Below are 12,624 nucleotides of genomic sequence, written 5' to 3' on the forward strand. Positions count from 1 at the left end.
AGCTGAGGGCGGGGGCATGGCCAGTCCTCAACAGGATGCTCTGATTAGGGAGCGGTTTAAACCCCCACCCTGGCCTGCACAGTCCCAGGCTTTTCCCTGCTCATTGGTCAAGGGGCAGCCCCCAGCTAACACTCTGTGGCAAAAGGGGGTATGGTGTACATGCATCTGTTGATGATACTGAGCTTTTCAGTCTCCCTCTCCCTGCTTCTTCACACTGTCTGTAGCAAACCTGACAGGCAAAGGAGCCAGTAGGGAGCTGATAACACAGTGTTTAGCAGCCCATCAAGAAAACAGAAGCCTCTCTCATTAGTTCAGGCTCTTCTTAAACAGCTTTTTCCAAGGAAGGAATGAGGGGTATTACCAGCTGTCCTGTTGTTTAGCTCCAAAAAGCCCTAAGCAGACACTGTCCTGTCTGCCTTTGTTTTGTCTGCTTTGTCCTGTCCCAGTGAAATTGGAGACACACAAACACACACATACCTCTCAGCATTAGCTAGCACGCCACATGCCTGGGGTTCATGTGGGAGGTGGGAAGGAGGGGCAGGAATCTCTGTTTGAGCAGTGAGTGGGGAGGTAGGGAGGCCAGGGGGGAGTCAGGCAAACCCTGCTGTGCCTACAGTCTCCGCTGGAGCTCTGGCTAGGGAGCAGAAGGGCGGGGCCAGCCCTGTTTTCTGGAGCAGACAGCCCAGCCCAGCCCAGGGCTGCAAAGCAACACTCTTAACTGTTCTTCCCCATGTATAAAATGGGAGCAAACTTAACTGTTTCAAAGTTTTCTGAAAACTGCACATGGAAATCTCTAAGTCTTAAAGAAACTTCTCACTTCAGCATTATTGAAGAGGTGACCAAGCACTACAAAGCAGTAGAACAAACACTGATGGCCAATGAGGGTCCAGAGAGGCCTCAGTTCCCCATCTCCATTCAGTATAGCATAAGCAATGTGAAGTGATGGGCTATATAAAATAGCATATCACTCTGATTTAGGTACAGTCACAGACGCCAGCCAACTTATACTGAGTTCTTCTTAAGCCAATGGGAGGAGTGGAGGCAAGAGGGAGAGGAGGGGCTGTATGTGGGTGATGAAGATGTCTTTTACTTCGCATTACAGTAGTGCTTAGAGATCAGGCTCCATTTGATTTCTGAACCAATGCAGAAATGCATTCCATGGCCAGGAGTCAGCCTAAATTTTTAAGTCCATCTTAAATCTGTGTTTACATATCATTTGTTGGGGGAAGATATGATGATGAAGAATTCCCCTCCCATCTCCGAATTAAAGTGATATCAGTAGCTGATAAAGAGAAGGGCAGTCATTTGGCCATCCTGGGCAGCCTTGCAAATGTTACCTTTTCAGGCCTCAAAATATGTTCTTCCTGTCTCAAGGTCCTTTTATCTGGGCAGAAGTTGGAGATGTCCTCAATATTGTGTTTAAGAACAGTGCTACCCGTCCATATTCCATTCATGCACATGGGGTACTGGAAAAGAATGATGGACACCTGGAAGCTGCAATGCCTGGTGAGTCTGTGGCTAGCTCTTAGTTGCCTGGGCTAACTTATGTACATGCTGATGATGATGCCTTCTCCTCTCCTGAATATTTTTTTTTTTCAGTAGGTTCATGTGTGTGTCTTTTTTCTTTAATGTGATAACATTTAGGGTCAAATATTCACTTTCAGGGTGTTTTTTCTTTTCATCAAATGTCTTGGATTGGCAGCTTTGGAGAGTAACATTCTCTTTTTACCCACAGAATAAGTGGGGCACAAGTTTCTTCACACCTCCGCACCCCTTTTATGTCCCCACACCCTAAGGGTGTGTTTGTTGGTGTAAGAAGGGTATTCAGTGTTCATCATCCAATCAGTCCCTTGCCACCCTGCTTCACAAAGGGACCCATGAGTGCCAGTTAGCTGGGACATTATCCTGCATACTGTGGATTGCTGTTTGCTAGAAAATGGGCTGAGATCAATAACACATTTCCATGCATAGCTATCAGAGACAGTAGTGTAACTGAGGGGGCTGATATGGATGTGGGAGTGAGGGGATGGGGAGGGTATCAAAATTGCCACCATTGCATTGGCAGCTGATTGGGCCACCCTGATCTATGCCGTGGCAGCCTGGCACTTACATTGTGGGTTCCCTGGGCACAGAACTGTCCTATTATACCTGCGATCAGGGAACATAACTTCAGGTTGCTGCCGATTTGGCTTTAATCTGCTTTGGTGATTTGTGTCCTGACTACTTTGCTCCCTTGAAACAACAGCCTCTCAATCAGAGCCCCAATTTCTAAAATAAAAAAATAAACAACTTGAACTTGAGTAAGTGGCAAATACCTCCTTAACTCTATGGCTTCCAAAAGTGGCCCATGTCTCATCTGAAATGAAGGTAGCCAGAGTATGCCCTGACAGCAGCTAGTCCTGTCCCATGATTGGAACTGCTAGGTGCTACCACAATGAGGATAATAATGCTACTTCTTTGGCTCCCAGGTGAAATTGTAACATACCGCTGGAACGTCCCAGAAAGGTCTGGCCCAGGATCCAATGATTCTGCCTGTGTTTCTTGGATCTATTACTCCATGGTAGATCCTGTAAAGGTAAAATAATGTTGGACCTTTAAAATAAATAAGCTAGGGATGGTAAAGGCCTGTAATATTGTCTAGAGCAGCATTTCTCAACCCATGAGTCGCAATCCAAAAGTGGGTCACCAGAATATTTCAGAGTCATGAGCTGCAGTAGGGCAGAGGTGCCTGCCCCTTCCAGTGGAGGAGAACTGCATGTCCAGGCTGTTGGCACCAAGGCCAGTGCCCATGCTAGCAGCTGCTTGTAGGGCAGGAGGAACCATGACCAGGTTGCCTGGTGCAGTGTGGCAGCCCCAGTCCAGGGCAGGTGGGATACCACAGACCTCTCTTCCTCCTTTCTCCAGCCCATGCCAGGGCTGGACTCACTCTGCTACCACCTACATGAGCCAGAGCTGCTGCAACCACCCTGCTCTGGCCCAAGAGGCACAGGGGCAAGTGGGGGGAGGGGGCCTGCAGATTGGGAGCATGGCCCAGGAAGGCAGGAGACTGGGGGTTGGTCACCAGCATGGCCAGGGGTGTGGGTTGGGACAGGCTGTAGATCTTTACAAATGGGTCCGGGTAGGAAAAAAATTGAGAACCACTGGTCTAGAGCATTCAGAAACAATGCAGACTTGTTCCATCACAGATAGATTTTAATTCAGAATAGAATGCCCCATGTGACAGAGCTCTTAGGGAGGGAATCCCACAGGTTAATAGGTCTCACTGTTGGGGATTTTATCCTGATGTTAAGCATAAATTTTCTCTTTCTTAACTTTATACGTCAGAAAATAATTCCTCCTCCTGCTTAGTGTTCATACTCTTCACATATTTCCGGAGTGGTATGACATGTCCCATTTAATAATGGCTTTGCCTGGCTAAGTAACCAAGGCTAAATTGGAATAGACAGAAATCATTCATGCAACCTAGATAATTCAGGAAGTTTTGAACGCTTTTTTCATTTACTGCATAACGATTTATCTAAAAGAGAATATACAAAGCCCCTAATCTTCAAACTACTTAGCAAATTCTGCCTGTAGAAAATTTCATTTAGATACAGAGAGGAGACCATTTGATTCTCATCCTCACACCCAAATTCTTGTTCAGGCAGGGTACTGAATGGAAAAAAATACTTCGTTAATGTCATTATGTCTTTTGATTTGCCTACATAAAGGGAAGTATCTTTAGCTCTGCTGAGGGTCCTAGGAGCCCTCCCACAACGTCCTGCAGATTGTGGAAAGGTCAGCCACAGTTTTGGTTTGTATTAGTGCCCCCAAGTTCAAAAATCACCTCAAAAGAGAGGCAGAGAGGATAAGGCTACTTTGGTCTTCCTGACAGACATGGCTAGGTATGGAACATGTACCTGTTCAAAGACCCCCCTGCACTGTCATTGGTTGCTCATTGCACCCATTTCAAGGTGGTGACTAACTGCTAGGCCCAGGCTCTCCAAGCATTCATGTTTTATGAGTAGTATTGATTAATCATTTTGTGCAAGGGATGCTGGGAGCAGTTAGCAAGCTACTGCAGCGTAGTGGAGAGAAATATACCTCAGGTTTCCTTCTCGTTCTTACTAGGATATGCACAGTGGCCTGATTGGCCCCCTAAAGGTCTGCCGAAAAGGAATACTGCACCCTAATGGGAAAAGGAAGGACATGAACAAGGAGTTTGCTCTCCTCTTCCTGGTTTTTGATGAAAATCAGTCCTGGTATCTGGAGGAAAATATGGAAACTCATGGTGATCAGAGCAAGTTCAACCTGGAGGATGAACAATTTATAGAGAGCAATAAATTGCACGGTGGGTGATATTTTTCTTGGAGGCATTAGAAGGTCCCATGCAGAGCAGTTCTTGCAACTTTTACACCCTCAAACTGCAAAGAGGAAGGGACTGGAAGAAACCTGTCCATGAGTTACATCTTCCTCTGGTTCCATACCAGAGTGAGGGATCCAGGTGGAAGAAATTTGCATTTACATTTAGGAACATGAGACTGGAAGGGGCACCCCAGGCCATCAAGTCTAGTCCCTTGCATTTGCAGGTATCTGTTTTTCCAAAATTGTTTACAAGAACATCTGCCCTATTTTCTTTCACTCACCCCAGTCACAGAGCATTCTATTAATAACCCTGACTGTGGCAGAGGTGAGGAGCAGAGCAAACAAGGGCACTGCCAATACCTCAGACCTTGCAGTGGCAGGAAATATATTATGTTAAAATATGTACTCTTGTACATCTGTATTGTTGATATGTATAGCTTTAGACTGTTAATTGCTCCAGATGAATAGGCGGACATCTTAAAGGCGATTCCTGATTCCTGCTGAGAACCTTCAAACTCCTTTGGCATTACAGATGCTCAGCACTTCAGAATCCAACCCTATATGTGGCATTTATTATTATTAGGGTATTTATTGATCACTGTGCTGCCTAGGAAACAGCTGATTATGGTTGTCTCTGTAAAAGAGAGGCAATGGAAATATGCATGCCGGTAAGGTTAATTGTTGATACATCTGTGCCACTCATTGCTGGAAATACAGTACAACATGGAATTAACATGTCAGATTAATTTCACTCTCCCCATCTCAGCACTGTTAGTGTATATTACATTTCAGACTAATTGACCTGAGCCATGTGATCAGTCATTTTAGCTGATTACAGTAATGATACATTTGCATCAGTAGCATGAAGATTTTCCATAATGTCATTTTACAGCAGTCCTTTCTACCCCTTAGGTTTACCATATTTCCAGTCTGATAAAAGAGGAAACGGAGGTAATTCAGAGAATCAGCAATTTGGAGGAATTTGGGGAATCAGCAATTCAGCCATAGACACAGCTTTAAATGTTTTTTCTACATACCTCGAGGTACCAGGAGCAGCTTGTGAATGCTGTGATGCTGGGGTAGATGGAGCGTCCCACAGGAGCACGGGGGGGCCCCTGCATGCTCAGAGGCGAACATAGAAGTGGACTGGAAATACTTCCAGTCCACTTCTGAGTCCCTCTGGCTTGGTGACTGGCTGACCCCGGGTGCCCCCCAGACCCAGGAGGCACCAGTTGCTAAGCCAGTAGGTGGGGGTGGGGGAGAGGACCCCTGCATACTCCCCGGCAGACCCAGAAGTGGACCGGAAGTGCTCCTAGTCCCCTTCCAGGGCTACTGATGAGTGTGCTGGGGAGCCCCCCCCATGCATCTGTGGGACACTTCATTTGCCCCAGCATCACAGCATTCATGAACCACCTGCTACCTAGAGGTATGTAGAAAAAACATTTAAAGCTGTGTCTATGTCTGAATCTCTGAATCTTTCCGAATCTCTCCAAATTGATTCAGAGGGTTCCAGTTTGATTCAGAAAGATTAAAGGATCTCCTGATTCAATTTGAATTTGGAGATTTGGCCGCTGAATTGGATTGAATCTCCGCTGAATCAAATCAAGGATGGAAGCTTTGCACAGCCCTAATTAACACCTGATTAGCACCTAAGAGTAATGTGTGTGACATGCAGAATGGTAGAATTAACCCATTGATGGGGACCTGTGTTGTTTACATTGTTCAATAGGAATATAAGCCAAGTATTTAAATAGTGTATGACAGCAATTAGGCTATAAGGACTGTGTTTACAGGCCCTCATCTTAAAAAGCATTGAGCTGTGCTTGTTGACTTCAACTTCTGGAAGTGGTCTGTTCTTAGGAGGATTCTGAAATAATCTAAAATGAGCTATTGCCTCACTTCGTGAACATGGAGACACCCTTTTGACTTTCTTAGGCCTCAGTTAAACCATCCAAGAATTGGATACAGTACCTGAGTGAAGAGGATGGGGAAGTGATAAAACCGTTGGAAGAATCTCATACTTGAAAAGACAAATGGCTGATGCGTATCACTGTAGTTGAATTTTGAAGTATTGAATCAGCCTTGCCTGCTTCTTTCCTGCTATGGCACAGGGGTACTCAACCCCTGGCCCACAGGCCAGATCTCGTCTGTGGAGCCATGCCATCTGGCCTGCAGGTTTCCCCCTGCTTCTTTCCTGCTATGGCACAGGGGTACTCAACCCCTGGCCCACAGGCCAGATCTCGTCTGTGGAGCCATGCCATCTGGCCTGCAGGTTTCCCCCTGCTTCTTTCCTGCTATGGCACAGGGGTACTCAACCCCTGGCCCACAGGCCAGATCTCGTCTGTGGAGCCATGCCATCTGGCCTGCAGGTTTCCCCAAGGGTTCCTAAATTTTGTAGTAGGGGAGTGCTGGCACTGTTGATTGCCACTTCCCTGCTGCCAAATTTATGGACACATTATTCAGCCCTGTGGGCTGGATAATGTGGCTTTGTGCACCACATCGTGCTAGTACATGGCTGAGTCAGGCTGGCATGCAGCTGGATTGGGATAGTGTGGGATTGGGCTCACAAACTGATCCCATGCATCAACCCTGTGTGGAATCCAGCTTATGGTCTGAACTCACTCATCTGGCTTGCAGAGCCAAAAAGTTGGTCACTGCTGCTATAGCACAGAGTACTTATTATTTGACTACCTAACCTTTCCGTTCTTTCAATCTATTTTTTGCACTGCAGCCGTAAATGGTAGGGTCTACGCAAACCTGCCTGGGCTAACTATGTACCGAGGAGACTGGGTGAGCTGGTACCTATTGGGAATGGGCCAAGAGATTGATGTGCACACCATCCATTTTCATGCCGAAAGCTTCATACACAGGGTGAGAATCTTCTGATGCTTTCAGAGGGAAGGATGATGCTGGGTGGGCATCATTGCATGCATTTGATCCTGATTAATGTCAGCCAGCTGGGTATGATGACAGCTATTTCACATAATCAGCAGTAGAGAAGATTTTACATGCCCAAAGTGGATCCCATGATGCTGATATCCCTAGCTCAGCCAACTCAAGATCTGCTTTTGGCAGGTTGCTTTCCTCCTTTTAGAACTCTGGAGTTGCTCTGTCTAACACATACACTATGGTTAGCTTCAAAGTCATCTAGGGTCAGACAGATCCTACTGACTCTACAATGCTTCTTGTTATTCTAAGCCAGTGATGCTCAATAGGCCTGTGCAAGTAAGCAGCTATTCGATCTGGCTTCAGAGCTGGCCGCTTTGGATGCCAGCAATTTGATCCGGGGCTCCAGACCAGGCTCCTGCTTTGATCTGACCCCAGAATCTCCCTGCACCTATCTCCTTGAAACTTAGCAGGCATCATGGCCTCAGCAGGGGCTACCACCCCTGCAATTTTTAACCTGCTGCGCCTTAACACACACAGGGTCATCTATGTAATGAGTTTTGCCTGTCAGCAGCTTGAGGTGCAGTTCCCCCCAAACACCTGCACTGATCTCCTTGAAACTTGGCAGGCTTCATGGCCTCAGCAGGGGCCACCACCCCTGCAGGTTTCATCCTCCTGTGGTGTAACACATACATGTAACATGAGTTTTGCTTTCAAGAATTTGGCGTGCAGTTCCCCCCGAACCCCTATACCGACCTTCTTGAAACATGGTAGACTTCATGCGCTCAGAAGAGGCTACCACCCCTGCAAGTTTCATTTAAATCAGACAAAAAATAACAAACTTATAGATATTTCATTGATTCCCCATTATACCCTATGGCTGGATTTCCGAGGCGGCTCCGAAGCTTTTCCGAAGCGATTTGGAAGCTCCGAACCACTTTGGAAAGCCTAACGAAGCCAGCACTTTGATCCAGACATGCTGTTTCAGATGCCAAAGTATCCAAAGCTTCTCCAGAACTGAAGCACCGTCCAAAGCCTTGCACAGTCCTAGTGCTCAAACTCCACTGAATAAGTGGCATGGGGCCAGTCCGCAGGCCAGATCCCATGGGTGGGCTTGGTGTGCAGGACTAACCTTATAGGTTTGGTACATGGAGCTGGCCTGTGGGTGAACCAGCAGACCAGCCTGGCCCCATGCACTGGATCCAACTGCAGAGTGACTCCCTGTATTAACGCACAGGGTTGTATCATGCAGCCTGGGGGCCCCCCCATGGGTCTGGAAATTTTGCAGCAGGGGAGCAGTGGCAGCATTAATTTCTGGGTTTCAGAAGCTGCAGCAATTAGTGCAGTCACTGCTCCCCACTACCAAATTTGGCCTGCAGGTCAGAGGTTGAACATAACTGCTTTTAGCTAAAGTTCTCCAAAGGCACATTGAACATTGCTAACATCCCTCCATTCCCTTCTGGCAGTACGGCAAGAGGTACAGAGAGGATGTTGTGAGTCTGTTTCCTGGGACCTTTGTAATGGTGGAAATGCTGGTTGGGAACCCTGGGACTTGGCTGCTTCATTGCCACGTTTCAGATCATATCCACGCTGGTATGGAAATACTCTTCCACGTCTTACACAAACCAGGTAAGATAGAAACATCTATCGCTCAGCAGTCATCATCATCCTAAATACTGTGAGAAACTTCCAAATATTAATACCAGCGTTTATGTAGCCCTTCAAATGGGTCAGCGTCTATCAACTAATCAATCATTAAGTAGTTAAATAAAGTATTAACTTGGGTTCTGCCTGCTTACACTGTAATCATTGTATATGGGCTAAGAAACAAGTTGGTGTCAAAGTTTATAGAGCCCAGGATATTACTATTAGGTTTGTATTATTTCCTGTCTTGGAAGCATTGCCCTGTGATTATCTCATTTTGCTTACTACAGAGAGTACTAGCTGTAGCACAAACAAGCATGTTGAGGCTCTAGATCTCATCACAAATAATTAAGAAGCCATTCTGAGATGAGTGATACTATATGGCACTTCTGTGCCCTGCTCTTCAAAAGGTTATCAAGAGATTGTGTACATCAGCTAAGCCTGAGTTGTACTCTTGGGTAGGCTTGCACTCACCTGGGAGTGTAAGGGTGCTCTTGGATGGAAGGGAGATCAGCAGGGTGGGTGGGAGCCTCCATGACAAAGAAGCTAGCAAACTCTGAAAAGAAAAGAGTTTACTGGGATTTAAGTGTTAGGGCCCAAACTGGAAGCTGGGAAGCAGCCTAAAGCAACACATGACTGTCACCATCAACAAGGATTAGCGAACAGAGCTTTAGGGGTAAACTTTGAAGCCCCATCAAGCCGGTTTATTTTCTGCAGGCACAACTCCTGCACTGAACTGAGGACATAGATAGCATGGACCTAACTCTGTGTCCTCTAATCCTAGCCACTGTTCAAAATTGGGTCTTAGAAATTATCCTTGCTGTCTAAGTTATTTTCTAAGCAGGTTCTGGGGCTGGATGAAAGCTGGCTTCTAACACCTTCCATTAGCCCTTTGTGTGAGGAGGCTGGACATTACATCCTTTGCATGCCTGTTGAATGCCATGCATGCTGACCATCATGCCCTTCTAAAACCATGTAACTGGGCTAGATAACAATCACCTGTCATAAACTCCACTTTTTGTACTTTTCTTTCCTGCACAACATAACAATCCCTCACTCATTTTTCATTTCTTTTCAGAGCCAGTGGCAAAAGTCAAACAGGCTGGAGGAGGTATGCTTTATTATTATAATACAACCTCAACAACTTGCTCGAGATCAGAATACAGGAGAGGAGATATAACATTCACTGGAGCAGGATTAATAGGAATAAGCAGTTAATTTTATACCAGTCTCAAACACTCATAACATTAACTTGCACAAAAGCTCTAGACTGTGGTTGTCTTTCACACAAATACCTTTGCTTCTAAAAAAGGTTTCCATATCCTTGCAAAACACAAAAGAGAACTCACAATGGTAGGGAGCTAAAGATCTTTAACGGTTCATCATGGTCATTTCTGATCAAGTCACTGCAAGGACACAGTGGTTTGGAAGAGCAGAACTGAAGTGAGGAGTGAGCCTGGGGTGTTAGGGTTTACCCTATCAGTTCTAGAAGCAGGATGAGGATGCTGGCAGCAGGTGAAGCTGTGAAGTGCTTTTGCATACTTACTACATAGCAGTGAGTAGAAGTCAAAACTAGGTTTTACTCCTGGCTCTGCCACTAACTTACTGAGCAAGTTACTTTACCTCTCAACATAAAAGCCTTTTTGTGCTTCTCTGCTGTTTTATGCCTCCCTCCCCAGCACGGCAGAGAACAAGGCGGGGTCTATTGCCACCTTCTGGGTTTTTAAGACATCTGCCCTGCTGTGTATCTGTCCTTCAGTTATCCCTGTGTTACTTGCCCAAAGACTTGTGTGTGATTCAGTGAATGGAGGTTGGCAAAGGACACTGGGGTTCTTGAATTGAAGGTTAAATTATTGCTCCCCCTGGAGAATCTCTACAAGACCCACCCAATAAAAGAGCTGTGGGACTGGACAGTGATTGGTTTGACTTCCCATAGAGCTGGGTCTTTCTCTCCACCAACTCCCCTCTTTCCACATTTCTCTGACCCCTTAAATTGTCATATTTCTTCCCCCTCCCCCAACTGTCACCTTTTCCATTTGTTTGCTTTCAGTGACAACTCCCCCGGATGATGAGTCAAAGAATTTCAATATGTTTGGATATCAGCTGGATCCAGGGCAAGTGCAAACCACAATCATCATTCTGACCATTGCAGGAATTGTGCTGTTCCTCACTGCCAGCTTCCTGCTGGGAGTGATCATCCGCCTTGAGAGGCAAAAAAAATTAAGACGCAACAGGAGATCCATACTGGATGACAGCTTCAAACTCATGTCTCAACATAATCAAGTGATTTAGCAGCTATGAAAAGCCTTAATCCCATACCTGGAGCATAGTTTAGAACATCTTTGCCAGCAAGGACTGTGGGGTATCATGTCAAACATTAGGAAGTGACCCACCTTGGAAAGCCAAACAAGGAGCTCTGCAGCCCTGATTTCTCCCCTACACTCCTCAGTGCCTTGCTAGCAGAAAGTGTTCCCATGGAAGATCTTTGAACCCATTCAGCTAGTGGAGAAGTAGCAAAGGCACAAAGGTTTCTGTAGTGCATTTCTGTTCCTGAAGAAGACACGATGATGAATCAGGTTCACTTGATCTAATTGTCTTTCCCAACTCTTCCACAGAATTCTACCTTCACTCCACTGCTAGAGCTGGGTTGGCCACTGTCTTCTTAAGGACTACAAGCCTGACTGAACTGAACTCAAATAACCTAAACTAAACAAGAATGGCTGATATCTGAAAGTAAGATGAAAATGCAGGGGAGAAGGCATTTCCATTAGATTTGATTCCTCTATTTTTATGAGCAGTGAGGCAAATGCACATATTATGTACAATGAGTATATCTATACTAGGTCCCTGCTTCTGCTGGGAGCCCAAGCTTCCAGCCAACCAGTCCACCTATTCAGGTATGGCAAACCTGGACAAGTGGTGATGGGGGCACTCCTGGGTATCCTTCCATTGCTGCTGTCAGATTCTGACTGAATCTTAGAATTTGCTGCAGAAGGATACCTCTCAAAGTGCTTCACTGCCACGTTCCTTGGTTTGGCACTTGGAAGCAAGAGTGGGAGACCCTGGCAGTGGTGGAGACATGGTAGAGACGTATTCAATGGTATAGTGTCTGAATGACTTCATTTAGGAGCATAACAATGGCTGTGCCTCAGCCATCGGCACTGCTGACATATCACAAACTCCTGCAAGACCGTTTCAGGCTGGACATAAGGAAGAATTTCTTTACTGTCCGAGCCCCTAAGGTCTGGAACAGTCTGCCATTGGAGGTGGTTCAAGCACCTACATTGAACACCTTCAAGAGTAAATTGGATGCTTATCTTGCTGGGATCCTATGACCCCAGCTGACTTCCTGCCCTTTGGGCAGGGGGCTGGACTCGATGATCTCCCGAGGTCCCTTCCAGCCCTGATGTCTATGAAAGTTATGAAATCACTGTGCATATAAATACCTCAGGGAAAATGCTTCAACTCATGCTTCCAGAGCTTCAGTATACGTGATTGTGGGGAAATAAAGCTTTTACAAGTGCTGTCAAATGCCTTGACACTTCCCAATCTGTAAGTGGAAATTAAAGTGCAATATTATAAGTGTTTGTACAGTTCTCAGGACAATGGTGAGTTGATATGCTGTGAAACTGTAATTTGATTCTCTTTCTCCATTTTGTGTGAAATATATATTATTTTATTTAAGCTAACCTGGAGCTTGATTGTGTCAGAGTTCTGCTGTGAGGGATCTCTTGACCTCTGAGTTGAGCA

General features: G+C 45.9%; 1 protein-coding gene across 1 annotated transcript in view; it reads left to right on the forward strand.

Annotated features, from left to right (window-relative positions):
- Positions 1-12,337, forward strand: part of HEPH (hephaestin) — a 37,500-nt gene extending 25,163 nt beyond the window's left edge. The window contains exons 15-21 of the mRNA XM_090059543.1: positions 1,375-1,506; positions 2,469-2,575; positions 4,111-4,330; positions 7,076-7,215; positions 8,697-8,859; positions 9,953-9,985; positions 10,925-12,337. Coding sequence (XP_089915669.1) covers positions 1,375-1,506; positions 2,469-2,575; positions 4,111-4,330; positions 7,076-7,215; positions 8,697-8,859; positions 9,953-9,985; positions 10,925-11,166 — 1,037 coding nt within the window. The 3' untranslated portion in view covers positions 11,167-12,337. The remainder of the gene's footprint in view (positions 1-1,374; positions 1,507-2,468; positions 2,576-4,110; positions 4,331-7,075; positions 7,216-8,696; positions 8,860-9,952; positions 9,986-10,924) is intronic.
- The last annotated feature ends 287 nt before the right edge of the window (positions 12,338-12,624 follow it).

The sequence above is a fragment of the Crocodylus siamensis genome, chromosome 8 (genome assembly GCF_052110815.1).
Source record: "Crocodylus siamensis isolate JL-2025a chromosome 8, ASM5211081v1, whole genome shotgun sequence".
NCBI classification, from domain to species: Eukaryota; Metazoa; Chordata; order Crocodylia; family Crocodylidae; genus Crocodylus; species Crocodylus siamensis.